This window comes from Phocoena sinus, chromosome 2 (genome assembly GCF_008692025.1).
Source record: "Phocoena sinus isolate mPhoSin1 chromosome 2, mPhoSin1.pri, whole genome shotgun sequence".
Classification (NCBI taxonomy): Eukaryota; Metazoa; Chordata; class Mammalia; order Artiodactyla; family Phocoenidae; genus Phocoena; species Phocoena sinus.
In genome coordinates, this window is record NC_045764.1 from 173,641,289 (window position 1) to 173,664,092 (window position 22,804).

General features: G+C 59.3%; 2 protein-coding genes and 1 pseudogene across 5 annotated transcripts in view; 1 reads left to right on the forward strand and 2 right to left on the reverse strand.

Moving 5' to 3' along the window:
* Positions 1–14,592, reverse strand: SLC25A29 (solute carrier family 25 member 29). Of its 3 annotated transcripts, XM_032624182.1 has the most exons (5): positions 14,212–14,544; positions 8,330–8,373; positions 4,152–4,219; positions 2,334–2,417; positions 5–2,015 (listed from the first exon to the last, which is right to left on the reverse strand). In XM_032624182.1, exons 4-5 carry the CDS (start codon positions 2,394–2,396, stop codon positions 1,266–1,268), a joined length of 813 nt encoding a protein of 270 aa, XP_032480073.1. In that variant the 5' UTR covers positions 2,397–2,417; positions 4,152–4,219; positions 8,330–8,373; positions 14,212–14,544; the 3' UTR covers positions 5–1,265. The 3 variants fall into 3 exon arrangements, with proteins under 3 accessions (XP_032480072.1, XP_032480073.1, XP_032480074.1); XM_032624181.1 differs by lacking the exon at positions 4,152–4,219 and having other exon boundaries at positions 1–2,015; positions 14,212–14,592; XM_032624183.1 differs by lacking the exon at positions 14,212–14,544 and having other exon boundaries at positions 4,152–4,223.
* On the reverse strand, positions 5,782–8,336 carry LOC116749625 (annotated as a pseudogene).
* SLC25A47 (solute carrier family 25 member 47) overlaps positions 12,903–22,804 on the forward strand; it is a 20,207-nt gene continuing 10,305 nt past the window's right edge. Inside the window, exon 1 of one of the 2 annotated variants that reach the window (XM_032624173.1) lies at positions 12,903–14,091. The gene's annotated coding sequence lies outside the window, so the exon portion shown is untranslated. The remainder of the gene's footprint in view (positions 14,092–22,804) is intronic. The other variant, XM_032624171.1, reaches the window with a different exon arrangement.

Sequence of the window (22,804 nt, forward strand, 5' to 3'; positions counted from 1 at the left end):
TGTCTTAAAAAAACAAAGAACACTTTATTCCCTTGGCGGTTTCTGTACAACAATGATGCCACGTGTACAAGGTGGGAGCCCTGTCCTTCCTTGAGCACAGCCTGCCTCCTGGGAGAGCTTATCACTTTGCCCAAGAGGCTGAGCGCCACTCGGGGCAAAGGAGGCCACAGTCAGCTCCACCTTGTGCGGGAGCATCCTCCTCCCCGCCCACTCTCACGGCCATGATGCACTGGATGTGCCCGGGCTGCCCTGAGCTCACACCACAGCCCCGCTTCTAGGGGCAGCCCCGGGAGCGTGGGCTCAGATGCCCTTCGGCCTGGAGGGGCCCAAACTGGCGGTACCTGTGCCCACTTACAGGCCCTGCGATGATTCACAGGGACACGAAGCATTGAGGTTGCCTGGGAAAGACACCATTTCCTGGGGAACCCTGGTGTTGGTTCCTGGCCGTTGGTAGTGGGCCAGAGCCCCAGACATCCGCTGACCCACGTCCCCATTTTACAGATGGGCAGCCTGAAAGCCCAGAGGGTGAAAAGACTTCTCCTTGCCATGGCTGTATTTACCTGTTGAGACCTCCCCTCCCACTGACCTGTGCCCACTCCCCCACCCCGGCCCCTAGGCCAATACGGAGCTTCCAGAAGGTCTCATGGCTTCTTAGTGGTCCCCCAGATTACCCTCCAGTGGGAGCGTCAGGGGTAGGGGTATTCCCAGCCTTGCCACATGGAGAAGCTGGGGTGCACTAGCAGAGGATTCAGCTCTGTGACACCAGGAGCCCCTGAGCTGCCTCTCTGTCCCTAACACAGACTGGACAGGTGGCCGAGAAGTGTCCCGAGAGCTCCGCCAGGTGGAGGATTTGCAGCGTTAGCGAGTCGCTGGCAAGCTCATGGGTGGGTCATCAGAGACCCCATGGTGGTGTGGCTGGGATCCCAGGAAAGGGCTGGCGTGTTGGCTGGGTTTCTGGAAGACTCCAAGTTAACAGTGCCAGGCTGGGCACCTCAGGGGCATCATCTCTGAGCTTCCTGACTGTACAACGTGGGCATGAGGATCCCCCTTTCACAGAGGAGAAAACCGAGGATGTCAAATTTGTGGCCAGGGTCACCCAGCTTGGGCGTGGAATTCAACCCAGGTCTGATGGAATCCACAGCCCACGGGGTCTGGGAGTCCGCTGCAGGGCGGTCGGCGTCGGGGGCCCAATTTATGTCTAGGCTGCGCTTTGGAAACGCGGCCTCGGGAGAGGTCGGGCCCTCGGGTGCCGGGGGCTCCGGGTGTCACAGGCTGGAGGGCTGGGCTAAGGCGGGCCCCGCCGGGGCGGCGGGCACGGCATCGCCCTCGGGCCGGTCCTCCTCGCCGCGCGCGTAGCTGAGCACCACGGTGACGGTGGCGAAGGTGGCGGCGTTGACGGGGAAGGCGCGCAGCAGCGTGGAGGCCAGCCCGCGCGTGAAGACGCGGCAGCCCTCGGCGCGGTAGCTCTGGCGCACGCAGTCAAGGATGCCTCGGTAGCGTGGGGCGCCCCGCAGCCCGTCAGCCTGCAGCCGCGACTTGACCACGTCCAGGGGGTAGGTGGAGAGCCAGGACGCGATGCCCGACGTGCCGCCCGCCAGCAGCAGCTTGGGCACCAGCAGGCGGTCGCCCGGCTCGCAGCCCAGCGCGCGTGTCAGCGTGTCGTAGGTGAGGAAGTAGACGCCGAAGCTGGGGGTCTCGCGCAGCAGCGTGGACACCATGCCCCGGTTGACGCCGCGCAGGCCCTCCCGCCGGTAGACCTGCGCCAGGCAGTCCAGGGGCCCTCGGTAGGCGCGGGCCGGCCCCGCCTCCTGCAGCTGCAGCCGCGTCTTGGCCAGCTCCATGGGGCAGCAGATGACACACTGGATGGCGCCCGCCGCCGCGCCCGCCAGGAACTGGTTCAGCGGCGAGTCCCGGCCCAGGGCCCGGAGGGTGTTGCCCTGCACGCCGAACACCAGCGCGTTGATGAAGGTGAGCCCCAGGAGGGGCGAGCCCAGGCCGCGGTACAGGCCCAGCACCTGCGGGGCGCACAGAGACGCGTTAGGGGTTGTTCCCGCTTGGAGTCCGGGGTTGCCCAAGCCCACCTCTGCAGGGACCCTCCACGCAGCTGGCGGCTGCCCTGGCCCCCCCTAGCGGTACACGAGAATCAAGCAGAATTTTAGTAGAACCGAAGCCCTCAATCTGAGAGGCCTGGGCACTTGCACCCTGCCATTCGCAAAGCCCGGATTTGCCCGACAGTTGCCCCGACGCCTCTTCTTCCAGCTCTGTGGTCTGCGGACAGCAGCATCCCAGAGGCTGGTTCCCCGCCACACCCCCACCGGCCCCAGGCCACTCACGCCTTCCTGCTTGATGATGGCTTGGAAGCAGTGCACGGTCCCTCGGTACTGGGGCTTCTCCATGCTCTGGACCTGGAGCCGCACCTGGAAGGAGGGCCGGGTGAAAGGCAGGCTAGTGGAGCCAGGACGCCCGGCTCCCCGGGGCCAGCACTCAGGACACCCGTGGAGGCGCTCTCCAGGAGGCCCGAGGCCAGACCCAGAAGGCAGGGAGCCAGGGAGCTTTCTGTGGCTTTAGGAGTTCCAGGGTGGGGCAGGGCTGGGTGTCTGTGCCTCTTCAGGGAAGGCTATCAGCGGGCAGTCACAGGGACAGCCAGCTGCAGAGGGGCAGGGGTCCTCAAGACCCCGGCTTCACTATCTCTGCACCGTGTAGTGACAGTGGGGCATGAGACATCTCTCGAGACCTCCCCACCCTCCCGGTAGCAAATCGTGGCCGACGCCAAAGGGGCTCAGGATCTAACATCCCACCACGCACTCCCTTCATCAGGGGCTGGCAGCGCGCAACGGGCACTGAAAGTGAGGAGCCTCGGGCCTCACGGGCCTTCCGCTTGGTTTCTGCCAGTGCCCCCCAGTGAGGGCAGTGGTCATGAGTTAGTAAAGTGGTGACAGGAGAGCAGCTGGCAGCCTCCTTGGGGACCGTGTCAGCAACTCTGGGGCCTGGGGGATCAGGCTGCACCGCCCTTGGAGCCCAGCGGGCCACAGCCTCACTGTGAAAGCGTTCTTTGTTGACCAAGAGCTTATCTCTGTCCTTGATACGCAGGCCCCACAGTGCAGAGCAGAAGCACATTTCCTGAACTCCGAATCCGTGTCACGCGGGTCGGGGTGAGCTAGGTTAGGTCCCATTCCGGGAGCTGGTCTCCGGCTCTGACTCAGAGATTATCACCATTACAGGCATAATCACTGGCTGAAGTGGGTTCGGTCACTCCCATTTCAAAGGTGGGAAGACAGGCTCAGAGATGTTTTGCAACTCGGTCAGGCTGTCCACTCCAGGGACCTGAGTGGCTGCGTTGGTCGGGGCCAGGGTGGGGTAGGGGTGCTGGCGAGTGCACTTACAGGAAATGTTTTGTAAGGAAGAAAAGAATATACCATCTCGGCACACGAGGACCTCAGCCAAGAGCTGGCAGCCACTGCTCTGAGGGGCAGCTGACCACCGAGGGCACCCTGCGACGTTCACCCCAGCACCCCTCCCTGCCCTGGCTGCCAGCTCAGAGGAGAAAAGCACAGCCACTCGATGAGCTTGGAGAACGTATTAACACCACGAGCTCTGTCTCAGGTTGTTTTCTGCGATGGGAGGCTCTTCATTTTCCCTTCAATGTTCCGGGGTCTCTGGGGGACTGTCTCTTCCTCCTGTGGTCCCCCGACACTGACACCAAGAGGGCTGTGTCAGCAGACATGATCTGAAACGGAGCTGTTCCCTCCGAGGCTGGACTTTCAGATGCCTCGGGGGAGTCTTTTAAGTCTTGACAGGATGTCATTTGAGGACTGAGGGACCCACCCCTGGAAAAGCGGTCATTCGCACACAAGCCCCGGGGGCTCCCAGCTCCCCGACGGGGCTGGCAGACCCCACGTGAAGACTCCCTGACCCAGAGGAGGCTGATTTTTCTCAGCCAGCCCCCAGGGCTCCCACCCCAGGATCTGGGCTGGGCCCAAGCTCACCTCACACCCTCCCTGTCCCTAGCTGGGGAGAGATCTCTGGGGCATGGGGGGTGGGGAGGGGCGTGGCGTGGCGGGGTCCAGGCCCAGGGTCTGACTGGGGGGGGGGGGCAGGGAGGGGGGAACGACAGAGAACAGAAGCGTTGGGTTCACCTGGTCTGTACTTACTAGCGCTCTCCGGGTGAGGCTTAGCGCTCATCTACAAAGTTACATTTTGCTATGGACGGAGACAGCCCCTAGCTCGGAAAGTAAAGGCGGTTAAAGCAACACAAAATTTCAACATCACATCCAGGCAGGGACCCCCGAGGCCAGCCCCCAGCCTCCCCGCCCCCTCCCCTGCCCGGGCCAGCTGTTCCCTGGTGAAAGAGGGCTCAGACACGGTTTCCCTGGTCACACTGTCACATCCAGTGACATAGGACAGAAAATGGCCTTCCCACAGAAACATGGGCGAAGGCGGTGTGTCTGCGGACAGCGGCTGCGGTTCTGGGTGCAACAGAGGAAAACCAAACTTTGGACTCAGATTTTAGCCCCAAAGACCTGGAGGAACAGACTGCCAATGTTGCAGCCATAAGACAGCGTGGACGTGCATGGAGCACGGGTGTCCCTGCGCACATACGACAGCGTGGATGGCCATGGAACACGGGTGACCCTGCACACATAAGACAGCGTGGATGGGCGTGGAGCACGGGTGTCCCTGCACGCATAAGACAGCCTAGATGGGCGTGGAGCACGGGTGTCCCTGCACGCATAAGACAGCGTGGATGGGCGTGGAGCACGGGTGTCCCTGCACGCATAAGACAGCGTGGATGGCCGTGGAACACGGGTGTCCCTGTGCGCGTAAGACAGCGTGGACGTGCATGGAGCACGGGTGTCCCTGCGCACATACGACAGCGTGGATGGCCATGGAACACGGGTGACCCTGCACACATAAGACAGCGTGGATGGGCGTGGAGCACGGGTGTCCCTGCACGCATAAGACAGCCTAGATGGGCGTGGAGCACGGCTGTCCCTGCACGCATAAGACAGCGTGGATGGGCGTGGAGCACGGGTGTCCCTGCGCGCGTAAGACAGCCTGGATGGGCGTGGAGCACGGGTGTCCCTGCGTGCATTCCGGAGCCCAGGCCCGAGTTCATGAGGTTCAAGAGGTAGAACACACCACAGACGAGAATTAGGATGGTGGCTGCCTGGAAAAGGGGAGGGCGGAGGTGTCAGGAGGAGAGGGGGGCTTCGGGGGGGACCAGCCTCGTTTCTTCTCCCAGGTGTGTGCTTCACGGTGATTCATAGATTCGTACACGGAGCGCGTGTGCACATTTCTCCGTGTGTGACACTTCAATTAAAACAACCACCGCGGAGCTATGAAGTAAATCCCACCTTTGCCAAAAGCAAGCAAAATATATGGGCCTGTGTACATGTCTGTTTTTTGGTAGAAATCATTAACAAGGTTTGGGGGAAAGGTTACATAAAGGACTGTTGTCTTTTTTTGTTTTCTTTTTAGTTTATATGTCTCTGTTACGGTGAACATTTTTTATGACCTACATTACTTTTGTAATAGAAAAGTCAACGAAAAAAATGTGTATGTACCCGATGATTAAAAAAGCCATCAAAAAAAAAATCACGTTTCCCAATTTTCTTTGAGAATGCTTAACTTTTATAATGGAAAACATTTAAAAAAAAAAAAAAAAAAAAAAAGGCCATTGGTGATAGAGCATTAAATCAAGCCAAATGAGTTTCTCTAGAATCAGCACAATTTAATGGTACCTGAGCCCATGGGTAGAACAAGAGTGTCAGTGGTGATTGCTGGGGGTGGGTTTTCTCCCCCTTCCGAATAAAAAGCTTGGCTTTTTTTTTTTTTTTAAGAAGGAAACAATGTAAATATTTTAATAAAAACAATCCCACAGCATTTATTGTCATCTGGTAATAACAAAAAGGTGAGCAAAACAATACGAATAAATGCTTTAGAACTACACTTCTAACAAAGGACGCCTAAAAACACTGTACTGCCTTCTCAACAATTTCTCACTTCACTGATCATCTCTAGTTGGAGACACTCTGGAGCACAGTAATGTTATCTCCTTTCAGCGTGATCCGACTCAGCTGTTTTCTTGACTTTGTTTTAGCATGAATCTCTCCTGCATCATCTAATACGAGGTTCAGATACTCATCAAAACCAGTGATACAGCCCTCTATCTGCATATTCACTTGCTCATAAAGCCACACCTGAATCCCAGATTTTGCAAGCATCAGAAGATAAGATCGATGGGATGCACCCCTGCACCTTCTGCACCTTCCGGCCCCGGCCCTGGTACGCCATGGCGGAAGTTCACAAAGACCACACCACCCCGCACACCAAGAGCTTGGCTTTTTAAAGACAGCTTTGCCCAGATGTGATGCTGGTGGGCCACGGTGGCAAAAACACAGTTCCAAATGGATCTCCTCAAAGCCCACCCTCCAGGTGCCAGGTAAGGTGGGGGGAGAGGGGTGTCCCGGGGGTGCTGGTCATGGTTCAGAAGGTCCGAGGGAGCTAGAGACGCCAGAGCAAAGTGCCCCCAAGCCTGGCGGGCCTGACTGAGGGGCCGGGGGCGGGGAGGTGCAGAAGGCCTGGCCAGGCCTGGCTGAGTCCTAGCTCAGAGAGGCCTCTGCAAAGCTGGGCTGAAGAAGTGAATCGGAGACACTTCCTGGCTGGATGCAGCTCTGAGAGGCATTCACAACACATGAACACGCGACAGAAACACAGCATGACGTGGACCCTGCTTGGCTGTCCTGGGCTGCTCTGGCCCGTGGGCAGGCTCCGGGGGGTGGCCAGCTGGGCAGACACCGGCAGCCGTGCGGACAGGCTGCCCCAGCACCTCACTCTCCACAGGCCCGTATGGGGGCTCAGGGGCTGCAGGGTGGCCAGAAAGCCTGGCCTTTCCAACTCCTCCCCAAATTCAATGAGTGGCTTGGAAGGAATAAGGAATTCCACGACCTTCGGAACCAGCATTTCACCCAGCACAAACTACACAGTTGAGCACCGGGCCCAAAGGCCTCAGTAATCTTGCCAACCCCTCACTGTGCAGGTCAGAACAGCTGGCCCAGAGGTAAAGTGACTGGCCCACAGTCCCATGACAGATCAGCCGGGCAGGGGGCCCGGAGCTGCACAGGCCCAGGGACAGACTTATTTTTTTTGGCGGGGGGTGGGGTGGGGGGCGGGGGAGACTTTGCTGAGTGGCTTGAGGGATCTGAGTTCCTCGACCAGGGATTGAACCTGGACCCTCAGCAGTGAAAGTGGGGAGTCCTAACTACTGGACCACCAGGGAATTCCCGGGACAGACCTTTTTAAAGTCAGAGCCAGTGCGTAAGGCAGGGCCCTCATGCCTGTGCTGGAGAAAATCCCTGCCCTAGTTCACAAGACTTGTTCTCAGCCCAGGAACACCTGGGTTCCTGAAGAAAGAGGAGACAGGGAGTCCTCTCAAACTCACCTAGGGATGACATCCTTGCCTGCGCTCTGCCCTCGCCCCCCTGGGAAGAGATGCCAAGTTCAGTGTTCACAGCGGGACACCAGGTCTGGCCTAGTGCCTGCTGCTGGCAGCTCACCAGGCTCCCAGGGGAAGCCCGCAAGGAAGGGTCCTGATGTGGCTATAGCTGAAGGACCAAAAAACCCCAGAAACAGGGGGGAAATCTTATTTGGGAATCTCCAACTGGGTATGCGGACTTCCTTGGTTTCCGTTGACGTGCCGGAGAACCTGGGGCCCGACGACGTGCCAAGGTGTGGGCTTGCAGAGGGGGAACTGGGCGCCAGCCCCGGGGCCATGCTCTGGAGCCACCAGCACCCTATAGGTGCACACCAGCCCTCGGGAAACGACCGCTCAGTTTCTCAGCCCTGATCACCACCGCTCTGTGAAGATCACGGTCACAGGAAAGGCTGACAAGGTTTGATTTTTCTGTATTTTCTCCCTGAACTTTCTTTCTTTCTTTTTCAGGAAGCTGTCTGGAGGAGTTCTGCGTAAAGACGGGGTGGGGGGGGGGTGCCCCTTGCTCTGGGTAGGAGGAAACCTGTCCTTCGGCCCCTCAGTCCCAGCTGGCCAAGCCCCAGAATGGACCTCCAAGTTCAGCCCCAGCTGGGAGACTGCAGGGACAAACCTGGGAGGAAAGGCCGACTTGGCCCGGTGGACAAGCTGCCTCTCACCTGGGCAGCAGGGAGAAGAACCCTGACTCTACCTTCATTCTAGAACCTGTGGGAGGACCTTGGAAGGGCTCCCAAGGTGGTGCCCGGAAAGGGGGGTCCAGCCACCAGGACGCTGCAGGCCGCCCTCCAATGTCTGTGCCTCCACGAGGGCCTGAGAATAAAACCTCGACGAGAGACTCACCTTGACCGTGTCAAACGGGTGTCCCACCAGCACACCTGCCACACCTGGAGGGAGAAAGGAGGACGTGTGACCCAGATGCCTCAGAAACCGCAGCGTGGGGCACGGTTCTGGCAAGGACGTGCCTGGCACATCTGGAGAGCCCCTTAATCCTCTGCGTGAGGGTAAGTGAGGGTGACCGCCCCGAGGTCAGGCCAGCACCTGGCCAGCTAAAAGCTGGTGACCCTCCCTCCGCCCTGCTGCTCACTGCAGGTGACAACAGAAGCTCCCCCTTGGGAGGCTGCACACGCCATTTCTAAGATGCTCACATCACTCCAAATACCTGGCACGGCTGGGGGCTCCAGGGCTCTGGACTTGGGGCCAGCCCCTCGCCCAGATTTGAATTTTCCCTCTGTCATTTACCAGCTGGTTGAGCTCACAAAGAACTCGGTGTCTGAGCGTCACTCTCCTCACCTGTACAGGTGTGAACATCAACCTCCCCAGGGCTGCTCCTGGCCCCGAAGTGCTGACCCAGGACCTGAGGCGTTCATGCTTGGTTATGTACCAGTCCAGGACCTGTCCGAATCCAGTCCCCCTCAGAGGACAAAGGTTCCCCCTCCAAATGGCCCACAAGCACCTGTCAGAGTCCTGCATGCTGTGTGGGTTACAAACATCCCTGTGAATCAGGCAGTCTTGTTACTCTGCTTCATGGAAGAAGTGAGGCTCAGTGAGGTCGGGTAACTGCTGCACTGACTCCCATGCTTTCCTCCCTAGAATTTCATGTGTGTACATCTTACAGTTTTTTTTTTTTTGCTATATTTAAATGTATAATTAAATATAGCAATTAAACAGGCTAACATTTGTTGAGTAACAAACAGTAACGTTTCTACCTTCTGGTTACCGTTCTTAGTTTTGTCCGTGTACCAACTCTCTTTCTTATGTATGTAAAGAAAGGACCATTAGCCCTTTTTACAGATGAGGAAACTGAGGCATAGAAAAGTAATATGTCCATGCCACACAGCTAGGTAAGCGGTGGAGCGGAGATCTGGACCCAAACCTTCTGGCCCTGGAGCCGCCCTCCTTAACCACTCAGAGCTAGCTCCCTGTCAGAGCTGGTTAGCATGTTCGTGGATGCCCAGAGTCAACGGGAGTTACTACGCTTCTTCATAAATTGAATTTTTAAAAATTTATTTATTACTATTATTATTATTACTTTTTGGCCGCACCGCACAGCATGTGGGATCTTAGTTCCCCGACCAGGGATTGAACCCGTGCTCCCTGCACCAGAAGCGTGGAGTCTTAACCACTGGACTGCCAGGGAATTCCCCCATAAATTGTATTTTTAATCCTTGTATAATGTCCTCTTCATCTTAATGCTTCGGACCTTAAAATCCACTTTGTTTGATATTAGCTTTGCCAATCCTGCTTTGTTTTTGGTCACGTGTGTCTGGTATAGTTTTGTCCAGTTCCTAATTTTCAACCTTGTCTTACTGCTTTGTTTTAGTTGTTCCACAATCTACAGCTGGGTTTTGGTTTCTACTCTGGCCTGCAGCAGTCTCAGATTTTGCCAAGACAAGAGATCTGACATGATTCCGTCTTATTTTATGGGCATGATCTATGTACTTCCTTTCCTTTCCACATTTTTGCTGGTTCAGGCAAACTACTATGTATCCCCTTTCTGCTTGCTAATTTCTAAGTTCAGCTAAGAGTTACTTCTGCTTTTGAACACTCATAACCCTTATGTAGAAACAGGGTGAGAACTGTCCCGGCCATGGGGTGAGAGTAGGAGGCTCTCTCTGCCCTCTACTGCCCCACCCTACCCCCAAGGGGGTTCCCACCCTGCCAGCTTCCACTGATCTACAAACCCCACGGGACTCGGGGCTATCCCATCTCCTCTTCACTTCTCCCGCCATCTCGGGGTCTCTACACCGATCGTTGGAGCCTTTCTTGACTATGGCCCTGAGTTGTAACACATGGGAGACGTGCCCTCGGAATTCCTGCTCACCTGCAAGATCTGCTTCTTCAACGCCACTAGGGAAAACAGTCCTGTGCCCTGGTGAGAATTCCGGGCCCAGGCCAAAGGGCGGCAACGTCCCAGAATCTTCTGGTTTCCAGTGCAGATGAGAAATCTGTTGTCAGCGTGTCTGTTCTCCTTTATCAATAACTTATTTATTCTATGAAGAAGCCACTGAGATTTTATCTGTAGATTTCGGGAATGTCACCAGGAGACACCAAGGGTGTGTCTTTTTTCTTTAAAAGAACCCAGCCTGGAACTCCCCCAGCGCAGACTAGCTTTTTCCTGATCAGAGAAAATTTCCTCTATTATCTATTCATCATATCCAGACCTTTTTCTCCCTCTGGGACCCCTAACATTCACAGGGGGGTAAAAAGACACCCCAAGCCTGTCTTTCCCCTCAAGACTTCCACCTCTGTGTTTCTGATCTTCGAGACACACTTTGTTTTTATCGCTTGAGATCTACCTTCTTTTTCATTTCATGTTTCAAATTTTCTGAATTTGAAAATCCTAATTCTAGGACCTCCTTTCGTGGGCTGTAACTGGATCTCCTCGGGTTCTGGAAACCTAACACTGCCTGGGGTGTGTTGCCTGGCCTTCCTTCTCTCTCCAGCCGTGCCCCCTGCAGCCAGGCCCCTTCCTGTGGGTGGCCCCGCCTCTGGTCCCAGACTTGCCCAGGTGCCAGCAACAGCCTTCATCAGCCTGTAGGGTGGGAGAGGTGCCCCTCAATCCCACCAAGGGCTCCGAGAGCAGGCAGCTGCATTCCTATTTTCTCCCTTGATCTGACGGCCCTCAGGTGAAGGGCTGGCCCCCCTCACCCTAAACATCTCCATCCACAGAAACAAGAGTCGGCTACGGGCCTGCCTCCATCAGGGCCTCCAGTCCCCCAAATCCTTCCCTTTTTTTTAAATTTATTTTATTTATTTTAACTTTTTTGGTTGCACTGGGTCTTCGTTGCAGCGCACGGGCTTTCTCTAGTTGCAGCAAGCGGGGGCTACTCTTTGTTGCGGTGCGCGGGCTTCTCATTGAGGTGGCTTCTGTTGCGGAGCACGGGCTCTAGGCGCGCGGGCTCAGTAGTTGTGGCTCACGGGCTTAATTGCTCTGCGGCATGTGGGATCTTCCCAGACCAGGGCTCGAACCCGTGTCCCCTGCATTGGCAGGCGGATTCTTAACCACTGCGCCACCAGGGAAGCCCAAATCCTTCCCTTTTAACCTCCCAGTCACCTTGAGAGCCAGGAAGCCTGAGGGCCATCTCCCTGAGAGGGGCCTACAGTCACAGCAGCCAAAGTGGACCGTGTCTCCCAACTCCAAAGCCGGTACCCACTGCCTTACATAAGCTGGCCTTTGAGGGGCAACCCGCATCCCATGACCCTCAAGGGCAGGAGGTGGGACCACTGTCCTGGAGGCGCCTGGCAGAAGAAGTGGTGGGAAGGGGCACCAGGATGACTGACCTGTCCCCCATATGCAGGGTCCCACTGCCTACGGTTGAATTTCTCTCCTCCCATCCATGCCTGTGGCAAGGGGACCCCCATTCAGAGCCCAAGGTCAGACCAGGAACTGACCCGTGGTGGGGGAGTGCAGGCGGGCATTGGGACCCTTCCACCCCGGGAGACCTCAGGGAAGCTGGCAATCAAGGTCCCACCCGCACCTCCCCGGAAGGCGAGGTTGAACACGTGGCCCACACCCAGCCAATCAGAGGTAACGTACTGTCCTTCCTCCGGGGAATCTGAATCCAGAGGCACCCCAGCTGCGGAAAAGCAGCCTTCATCTGCCCTGAGCCTCCAGGCCTTGAGGAGCTCAAACCCCAAGGAGCCAGGCAGCCTCTGGGGGCCAGGCCCCAAGGCAGGGGCGCCGCCTGCGTAAGGTTCCTGGACGGCCCCTCTGCTCCAGCCAGGCCGTGCCAGAGGCCCGGAAGGCAGGCCTGGGACACAATCCGGTCACTGTCCTGTGGGCCGGCCCCTAGCGCACGTGAGGCTAGGGGAAGGGAAGAGCTTGGCAGCCTCTCTACACTTCTGAGGGCCTAGGTTTCTCCTGGGTCAAATATACCAGGAGAGGGTCTCTCCTACCCTTTCCCGTCACCGCTCACACAGTGCAGGAGAAGGTGGGCACCACCAGCCCCAGGCTTCCACCTGGATCCGGGTAGGGCAGTCGGTTTGGGGGCTGTGGAGTACCTACAGTTCTCCCCGGGTCTGGACCCTGGCCTTGCCCCAACCCTGGGGCCTGGACAGGATCTCTCCCAGGTGGGCTTGGCGAGGATGGGCAGAAGGCATTCCAGGCAGGGTCCTGGGTAAGCAAGAGCCCAGAGTGACTTAACAAGTGTGTCTAGGGGGATGGGCCTGGACTTAGGATGAGCGTTCCCAGCCCAATCCCCGTGGATCCCAGGACGCCTGCGTGAATACAGAAGGAATCCTGCCCCTTTGGGGAAAGAACCCACACTCCGCCTAGCGGAAAGGGGTTGGAAGGGGTGTTGGCCCTGGGGCTGAGCCACCACTGGGGGTGGGTAGAGAAGGGTCTGGGGCCCAGGAGAAGCCGGCGGCCTGGTGGCAGGACACTCAGGGAGGTCCCTCAAGGGGGACAGGAAGAGCAGAGAGTGGAATGGGGATGGCCGGGATTGAGAGCTGGGTCCACAGAGGCCAACCCCTCCTGTCTCCTCTGGCACCCTGGGCTTGGGAGAAATGCTCCCCAAATTACTGAAAGCTCTGGGGCCTGGAGGCCTGATCGGGTGACCGTCTGGGACACTTCCTGGGCACACCCCCTTCTCCACCAGCCCTCCTCTGGTGCAGAACAGGAAGCTAGCAACGCACTGGTTTAAATGCTAGACGCTCTCCTCTTCCTCCAGGGTGCCCACGGCTGGCAGGTAGCTGAGAGCTTTATTAAAGACAACAGGGGCAGGTGCTGGAGAAGAGAAGCACCTGATGTCAGAGACTGGATGGGGCCTGGGGACACCCAGCCAGCAGCCCTCTCCCCGTGAGGCAGAGCCCTGCCACTTCTGTCCACTCTGCTGAATTCCTGGGGGCTAAACCTGGCTCCCAGTGAATACCTGTTGAATAAATTAACTCTACAAGTAAAAGCAGAGAAACTAAAGGCCAGAGAGGCAAGTGCAGAGCCCGACGCCCAACGGTCAGGCCACAGCAGAGCCCGTACAGCACACTGACTCAGGTCCTCCCGGGGACACAGGACCCCAGCGCCACGCCCCGGCTCCGGTGACACGCACGCGTGAGACCAAGGCCTAGCTCGCGCGGCGTGTCAGGCCCACTCTGCCAGCCGGGTGGAGTCTAACCACCAGCAGAACCACGTAGGAAGGGGGCGGGGCGCCACAGCATGACTCGGTGCCTGGGGTCGTGCCGGCGCCTTTTACGCCATCTCCCTAGGGCGTCGTCCAGTGGCCCCGGCCCCAGCCCCACCCAGACGGCTACGGGAGAGGGGTTAGAGCCAGCTTCAAACTTTTTGGGTCGAGGGAGGGGACCGTGCTCCAGGTGGGCGCGGGCTGGGGGAGGGGGAGAGGGAAATGGGCTCGGGGCCTCGCCGTCCGCTGGCCTCGGGCGAGGAGGGCTGTGGGGCATCCTTCTGGCAGTCCCCTGGCAGCCACGGTACTGTCCCGGAGCGCCAGACCTCTCGTCCGAACGTGACCCGAAGGACTTAGAAGACACCTGTCCTCGCGGACAGCGTGCTAGGCGCCCTCCCGGCTTGTCGTCAATTCACGCCCACGAGAATCCCGTGAGACAAGAGCACTGTTAACCCATTTTACAGACGAGGAATCCCCAGCCTCAGGGTAAGCCACTGGGCCGAGAGCTCGCAGGTGGGCTGGCGTCCCAGCCCGGATGCCTCGCCCCGGCGGCCCGGCGTTCCCGGCCCCCGCACGCGCCCGGACAGGACCCGCCCGCCTCCTTACCCCCAGCGCATCCAGCCAGAAAGTCGAGCGCCATTGCCGGGTCCTCGGTGAGGCCGCCCTTCCTCCTTGTCCTCTTTCTCTAGCCCCTCGCCGGGCTGGTCGCCGTCGAGGGCTCCCCCTGCCCTGCTGGGCCGGGACTCGGCCTGGCCGCCTCCAGGCACGGAGCACCGCGCAGGCTGGGGTCTGGCGGCGGCGAAGGAGGTTCAGCGCGCGACTCCTCGCCGGGCGCACGTCCTTCGCTGGCCGGCTCGCTGGCCCTTGCTGTCGCCAGCGCACCGCCCGTGGTCCCTCACCTCGGTCGGCGTGTCCAGCCCCTCGGACCTGCCGGCCGGGCTCGGGCAGGGCGCAGAGCTCAGCCAACGGGCGGGCGAGGCTCGGACAACACCCCGGGCCCTGCGCGCCGCCGCCGCGCTTCATTGGCTGGGCGGACCTGGGGCGGGCGGGGCGGGAGGCACATAACAGGCAGGCGGGCGGGCGGGGGAGCTGCCGAGGCGCTGCAGACAAAGAATGTGCTTCGTGCGCCCGCCCGCGCCGCCCCGGGCGGGAGAGGAAGCCGGGTGTGTGCTGCTGCGGGAAGGTGGGGCCCGGCCCGGCCGAGGAGCCAATGGCCTGCGCGGCCCAGGAGCTTCCCGGCGTGCGCGATGCGAGTCAGCAGGGCGGGAGGTGGCGTGCGCTCGCTCCGGATTGGGCCTGGGATCCTGGGGCCTGGGTTTAGATCCCGACTCCGCCGCCCAGCCTAAGGGTCCTCGCCTGTATAATGGGGACACGCCGCGGTAACGAACGTGGAAGCGCCAGGACCCTCCAGGGCCTGCAGGCTCGGACACTAATTGTCACACTCCTCGAGCGGCGAAACACCCCCTCGGGGAGTCTTCGCCCCTCCCGTCTGTGCGCCCTCCTGGCGGTGGGCCTGCGGCTTCCGGCCGCCTGGCTCACCTCGGGAGGGGCGAGGAGCGTGGTCAGGCCCCCGCGGGCCCGCACCTGAGCGCGAACTGCGGGAGCCGCGGAAGGTTGTGAGGCGGGGGAGGTTCCTGGACTGGTCCGAGAGCCGCCAGGCGGGAGAGGCCAGATCGCGGCGCGTCCATATCGGCGGCCAGGCGCTGTGTGGCCGGAGGGGACGGTCCTCGGGCCGCGGCTCTGGGAGGCCTGCGGGCCTGGAGAGCCAGGCGGAGGGGAGGGAGGGTGCGAAGGCGAAGTGGGAGGGCGCTGGGCTCCTGTCTACGCGGGTGGCTGGGCGGCGGGGGGTCGGGGGGGTTAAGTAGGAGCCGAATCCGACGCCGCCCCCCGCCCCTCCCCCCCAGTCCCCGAGATTGGCAGTGGCAAGGGACCCCTTCCCTGCTCCCTGGGGAGGGTCCGAGTCAGAGACTTCCCCCTGCCCTCCTTCCCCCTGCCCTCCTTCCCCAGCGCCTCACGAAGTCCTGATTGGCCGGTTGGGACTGGGCTCGCCTGGACGCTTTCTCCCTCACAATGGGAGTCAGATGACACCTTCAGGCCTTCAGGCCTGCGCCCAACTTCCTTCTTCGTGCTCCTGTGGTCAGGACCACACCTTGCGGTGTGGTGGATCACACAGTTCTTTTATTTGCATTTTACTGTTTCTGAAATCGACACGGGGGTTGCCATGGATATGTATCTCATGGACAGGTTTTAAAGATTATATATACTTGGTACTAGGGGGTATATGTCAGGAGTATGTACAATAAGTAGTGAACCCTGGTGATACAGAGGCCACTAGGAATCCAACGAGTGATACAGAGGCCACTAGGAATCCAACGATTATGTGCGGTTTCCTTTTAGTCTTCTTAGAATCTAAATAGAACATTCCGTAAGCAGAGACCCAAACCCAGGTCTGCTGACTCCTAGTCCAGTGCTTGTCATGGCTGGTGGGCCCTGAGCTAGGGGTCTGGAGGCCTGGGTTTGAATATCGCCAGCCTCTGACCCAGCTCAGGCCTCAACAAGGCCCATGAGCCAGAAAAGCATGTGGGCCCCAGGAGCAGCAGCCCAGACTCAAAACAGGGGCAGAAGTTGGCTGGAGACCTCTGAGGCCATGGCGATTAAACTGGACAACCTACATCCAGGTGACTCACCTCTAGGAACAGGGGGTCCCTGGGTGACTGAGGCCTCAGGAGGTAAAGCACAAATGCCTGCAGCATCCATCCCTGTTTTTGGAGGTTTGAGAGGAGAGTCAAGTGCCTTAACAGGGCAGTAAGTCAGAAGATTATTATGGACCAATTAATAAGGAGACAAAGAGGACCCGCTTTGTTTTGTTTTTAAGAGAACACAAGTGCCTTTAAGTTAATGCCATGCTTGGGGCAGGTGGCATGAGCCCTGACTCCTTGGGGCGGGGGGGTCCTTGGCAAGGGGCCCAGCAGCCTGGTGCACAGTAGGCACTCAATATTTGAGCTTCAGAAAGCTCCTTGGAGGGAAGCCCTGTTCGGGCCGACCCTACAGGAATCCAGGTGGGGGAGCTGGTAGCTGTAGAGTGGGATCCTACAGGCCAGGGAGGAGGTGTGAGGTGTGAGGCCTCTAGCTGTGCATCCTGCAGGGAGGGCTTGGAAGTGGGGCTGGGCTGCGGGGGAGCCAGTGTTCAGGCTGAGGCTTGTTGGGTTTGGGGACAAAGGTCCAGTATGTGGTGAGCAGTAGAGGGGTGGGCTCTGGGGCAGGTTTGCCCACAGTGGCCTGTTAGAGAGGCCTAGGCTGTGGGTGCTGGGCAGTGGCCTCCAACTGGGAGCACCCCAAGGGCAAGTCCAGGGTCTGTCCCGTTCATCCCAGGATGTGCTTGAAGCAGCATTTTCAAGGCCGTGAGGAAGGGGTAAAAGCGCTGCGAGGGGCTGGGGTCACTCGGGTGCGCCGCGGGCTTACTAAACCCTACGACCACATGGCTCCTGAAAGCCGCCTCTCCCTGAGAATCATGCATGTCCCCGCTGCCCAGGAATCCCTCCCTTGGCTGGTGCTCTGGGCCTGGAGCAGACCCTGGACCACATACAGTGTCACTCTAGGAACTGGACGACAGCAGGGCATGGGGATGGAGTGGGGGGAGACCCTCCTCCCTGACCTCCTGGGCCTTCCACAACAGCTGGCGAGAGACCCAGAAGCGAAGAAGTGACGGCCAAGTAAATGAGTACGTCCTGACAGGCCTGCATTATTACATCAGCCGCTGGGGCCCATGTCTGTTCTTCTTCATTTCCTGAGGATAAAATTACAGCACAGAATGTGCTTTTTCAAACTTCTCACGTTCCACGGGGCCCCAGGACACTTCCCCCTCCCAGGGGAGGCCACCTTGCGGGGCTCAGACCCCAGCCTTTAAGAGGTGGGAGGGGCCCAAGGCCAGAGCAGTATGAGGAGAGCTAGGAGGGGAGAAGTGCCACAGGGGACCAGGGGTCAAGCCTGGTCCCTGAAAGTGCATGGTAGAGTTTTTATTTTGCACAGCTTTTATAATTTCTTACACAAGACAGTTTGGGTTTGGAAAATTTAGAAACACCAACAGGTAAAAAAAAAAAAGGGTCGTAAGTGTTCTCACCCTGGAATCTGATGAATTCGGTGACGGGAGGCTATTTGGACCCCGGGTGGGGTGGGGAGCGAGGTCGGAGCTCAAGGTGTCACAGGGTGAGTGGGGTGAGGGTGGGCCGAGGCACCTGCTGTGTAGACCTTCTGGGGTGTTAGGCCATGCCAGGGCAGGCGTGATTCTAGGATGGAAACCACCGGAACAGGTTCCAAAGCTCCTGGGCAAAGGCTGGTGGGGAGGACAGGGCTGTCCACTGGCCCCCCTCTCACTTGGAATAAAACCCAAGCTCAGTGCCTCAGAGCCCAAGGTGACCTGGCTGCACCCTCAGAGCTCCAAGCTCATTCCCACCTCAGGGCCTTTGCACTGACTGCTTCCCCTGCGGGGGAGCTCCTCCTCCCAGCCTGGCACAGGTCATCTCCAGAACTCAGTTCCCTGCTCAACTCTCAGCTCCTCAAAAGGGGCTTGGCTGGGGGCCCCCCCACCCCATCCCCATGCCCTGCTTTCGTCCAGTTCCTAGAGTGACACTGTATGTTCCTCTATGTGTTATCACCTCCCTTCCTCTGGCATGTTAGCTCCACCAGGGCCGGGACTTTGCCCCTCTTTACTAACACTAAACTGGGCCTGGCACACAGCAGGGGGCGAGCAGGCAGCCGAGGAGCCTGCCCTGGGTGAGTGAGTCTGGGCTCTGGGCTGTCCTGCCCTGTGGCCACGGGTCTCCCACCCCAGACTTCTAGGATCGGAGTCTCCCAGAGAGACGGCTAAAATGCAGATTCTAGGGCCCCACCTGGGCCCTCGGAGCAGGCAGAGGCAAAACTTGCATTGAAACTGACCTCTTCAGGGGCTGAGACCGTCTCCAAGGACAGGTTCGGGAAACTCTGGCTCAGTTTTGCTTTTCAGTCTCAACTTGGACCCCTCCTGGCTGTGTGGCCCTGTGAGCCATCTTTGTCTCAGGTTCGTCATCTGTCAGATGGGTTCAGGAGGATTCTAGGGGCCAGAGCAAGTGAAGGAGGCCACGCAGAGTGGGCACAGAGCAGGGGCAGACCCGACCTTGCTGTCATTCCTCCAGAGCAAAATGCCCGGCTCTCTGCCTTTATCCATTGACACCTTTGCAGGAAACATGGAAGATCAGAATTAATTAATCAGCTGAGGTACTGAAGGGTTTCCTAAGGGCCTCTTTTTTTTTTTTCCTAAGGTCTTCTTAAACCCTGACCCCGCAGCTGGGCTCCAGGCCCTGGCTCAGGAGGGCCCTCTAATGGCTGCTGAAGTTGCTGCAGTGAACAGGCGTGGTGGCTTTGTGCCGGTGGTGGTGAAGGGGCTCTGCCCAAGGGGCGTCTTTCTCCTGGTGGATAACCGTCTGCCGTCTGCGTGACCCTCTGGCCTCTGGTCCAGTCTGCCCTGGGAGTGACTCAGCCACCCCAGTGAGGGTGTCTGCGCTGGGCCTCAGAGGGTGGAGGGCCTGGGACCCCTTAGGGACAGTTAGCCAGTGTCCTGGTGGCCCCTCCCGAGTCCGCGGCACCCAGAGTTCTCCTGTTGGGTAGATTTTGCGGAATTCACATCTCAGCAGAACTTAGCCATCCCCAAAGTGGCCACCGCGCTGTGTGTGTGGGTTTCTTGCATCTTCCTTCAGCTGCAAACAGCCACAGTTTTCCCCAGGGCCACCTCTCCAAGTGAGCTGTGGCCTCCGCTGTGCTCCGCACCCACTTGGCCTTGGAGTGAGTGGACCGAGAGGCAGGATCGAGGGAGGCTCTGGCCAGATTATGAGATGACCAGAAACTCAAGATGGGGAATGATATAAATAGACACGGCAAGTGCTTCTGGTATAAAAATAGAGCTAAGGGGATGTGCCTGGGGCGCCCTGGACCCGGAGGCCAATAGGGGTGGACCCCGGCTTGGGTTGGGCTAACTGGCCAGCACAGAGGGGCTGGGCTGGGGGGAGCTCGGCCAAGCGTGGACACGGCGTGTGCTTGCTGCCCACGGGCCTCCTGGGGCCCTCTGGGGGCTCCACTGTCATGGTGGGGGCAGCTGGGTGAGCAGCGCAGTGGCCAGAGGAGGGCCGTGTGACCCCCACCCAGGCGGAGTCGGGGGGAGGGTGGGGCAGGAGTGGGCAGAGTGGTGCCCCGGGCAGGGGTACTGGGTACTGAGCCCAGGGGCGTGTTCGGATGGCAGGGTGGCAGGCAGGCTCCTCGCGAGCGCCGGAAACCACGGAGAAAGGGGCTGAGAGAAATGCCTCGGCACCCTGGAACCCAGGAGCCCTGCTGTGGTTGTTGGACCCAGAGTCCAAGCTCCCCTTTTCCAGAACCTGTCCGGGTGGGAGGGGCCTTTGTCAGCTCTGTGTCCCTCCTCCCTCCTGTGGCTTCCTCTGTCCTGCCTGCCCAGCCTGGGGCAGTCACCCAGCCAGATGTGAGCCAGTGCCCGACTGGGGCAACCAAGCAGGGAGAACGGTCCCCTCTGCCCGAGCCAGAATCCCCCCTCTGCCACCTGCCCCGCTGCTTTGGGCTCTGCCCTCTGGAGCCCCTGCCACAGGCCCGTCCTTGGGCCCCTTGGGTGCCTGACACTTGGCTCCTGTGCCACTCAGCCAGGGGCCAGGCTCACCTCCCAGGTGAACCCCTCTCGGGGCCTTGCTGTCCAAATGGAGGGTGGCGGGCCGGCTTCTGTCATCCGCCTTTGAGCATCTGTTGTGCCAGCGGGGGTCCAGGTGAGCCTGCCCTCAGGGGCTTCCTGTCAAAGTGTGCCTCTCTCTCTCCTTCCCAGCTGGCTCAGGCGTCTCCTCCGCCCTGACACTTTGTCCCAGCCTCCCCTCCTTCACTGGCCACTGCCCCCCAGGCCCGCCGCTTCCCCTGGATGTGCCCGAGCCCACAACCAATGAGATGTGTCCACGTGCTCCAGCCAGGGTGGTCCAAGCCCCTCTCAGTCCTGGCCCGCCTTCGGCCTTCCCCCACCGCGCTCCCTGCCGGTCTCGTCCAGGTCTTATGTGCTGAGGACGCCCGTCCAGGCAAGCACTCCTCTTGCTGCCTGTGAGCAATTTGTCTTTTTTTTTTTTTTTTGGCTGCACGACGTGGCCTGCGGAACTTCCCCGGCCGGGGATCAAACCCAAGCACCCTGCAGTGGAAGTGCGGAGTCTTAACCGCTGGACCACCAGGCAGGTCCCCCTGTTGCTGCCTGTGCAGAAACCACCCCCTTCAAGAGGGCCACGACTGCATAAAGGCATTGTGGCCGGACCCCGGCTGTGTGGGAAGCTAGGCGCCGTGTTTTGAGCCTGCTCAGGCGGTCCTGTGGAGCAGGCCCATTTGGCCAGGAGCTGAGGCCCCCAGCCGACAGCCGTGTGAGTGAGTCAGCCTGGACCGCAGTCCTCTGGGCCCCCGGCAGGCGTCAGATGGCTCAGCCCTGGCTGACAGCTTGACTGCAGCCTCACGAGAGACCGTGAGCCAAAGCCCCGAAACTAAGCTGTTACCGGATCCCTGACCCTCAGAAATGGCGAGATAATAAACATTTGGTATCATAAGCTTCTGAGGCATTTGGGGATAATTTCTCATGCAGTAATAGATAAAGAATACACTCCCCAGCCAGGCCAGGGCTGCTGGGCAACATCTGAGTCATTTCTGAATCCCAGCACCCAATGTGAGGCCTGCACAAGAAGGTGTGCGCTGGAATGAATGAATGATTGACAGACGTCAATAGCTTGCTCTCCCCACATCATCAGATATGATAGGCCTCAGGCCCTGCTTGGGACAGAGCCTCATTCCTCAATCCAAGCCCGTGGGTCTTAGATCTGGGTGGTGTCAGAGGTCATCTTGTCCAGGCGAGAAGCCTGAGGCCCAGGGGGTATGATCCTCTCAGCCCTTCCAGCCAGTGGACCCCAGGGTTGAAGATGCCTCCTGGGCAGGTCGTGAAGGGGTCACAGGGGACTGGAAACAGGAGACGCTGCAACAAGTGACCGGAGGGTTTTGGCTATGGCCTGGGTGCCGGGGAACTGGGGAGACAAGGCCGGCGTGTGGGTGGAGGCAGGGCAGGACTGGAGGAGCCTGACCTCCGCAAGCCAGCAGCGGAGCCGGGCCTGAGGCTGCTGGCTGGCCCTTCAAGGGTCTCTTCTGCTCTGTCTGACAGCCGGTGCCTGGAGCCTTCAAAGTCCTTACCGGTGTTGGGTCTTCCCTGGCCGTCCAGTGGTTAAGACTCCGCGCTTCCACTGCAGGGGCTGTGGGTTCGACCCCTGGTCGGGGAGCTAAGATCCCACATGCTGTGTGGCGAGGCCAACAAAATAAGAAAAAAAGAATTTAAAAAGTCCTTATCTGCATTAACCCTGCCCTGGGTAGCTGTCATCCCTGTTCGCAGATAGGGAAACTGAGTCATGGGGTCAAGTTCATCGGTGTCACCGGTGGCACAGCGGGGCTCAAATTCCAGGTCTTCCCCTAATTGTCACTGGTCCACGGTGTCCTCATCTGTGACACAGGGGTGGCTCCACGGGGCCTGGCGCTCTGAGCTGAGCTCAGACATGCAGGCAGCACCATCTGGCACCCCCACTGGGAGCAGTGGGAGCTGGGGGCAGCCCTTCCTGTTCACCCCGTTGCCAGGGTGGAGGTGGGGGCACGGGAGACAGCAGGGGACGCCCTGTCATATGCTTTGCAACCGAGGCCCTGGGAGCCAGGGCCCTAACCCCTCAGGATATCAGAGGGGGGCTAGGGTGTCTGGGAGAACTGAGGTGGGGACTCTTCCATCCCCTTCCCCCCGAACCAGTCACACCCTAGAGATACCCCCCCCACCACCAAAGGTGGGTGCAGCCTTGCCTCCTGCCGTGGCCGTGTGGTCTGCAGCACCCAGCTGGGCATTGTGCCATCGGGCAGAGCACGGCAGGGGTCGAGCCAGAGTGTACAGACTTCTCTCCTGTCCCATTTTACAGATGAAGAAACTGAGGCTCAGAGAGTCACAGAGTGAGCCAGGAGAGCACCCGGGCCCTCCTGACCTCGTCCAGTCTTGCCAAGGAGCCCCATTTTCTGGAAATGCCAATCTCTGGAGCCAGCCCAGTCCTCCAGTGCCCATTCTGGACTCATTGCCTGGAAATCCCACTGTCCCCCTCACCCCCGCCCCTCTAAATCCTGC

What these genes read in the sequence shown, in the direction of transcription:
- SLC25A29 (XM_032624181.1), bottom strand. Translation starts at nt 14,245, where the DNA reads ATGGCGCTCGACTTTCTGGCTGGATGCGCTGGGG. An exon ending in ACCCGTTTGACACGGTCAAG is followed by an intron (nt 2,418 to 8,329) that starts GTGAGTCTCTCG and finishes CCCTCCTTCCAG; the next exon opens with GTGCGGCTCCAGGTCCAGAG. An exon ending in CCATCATCAAGCAGGAAGGC is followed by an intron (nt 2,016 to 2,333) that starts GTGAGTGGCCTG and finishes TGCGCCCCGCAG; the next exon opens with GTGCTGGGCCTGTACCGCGG.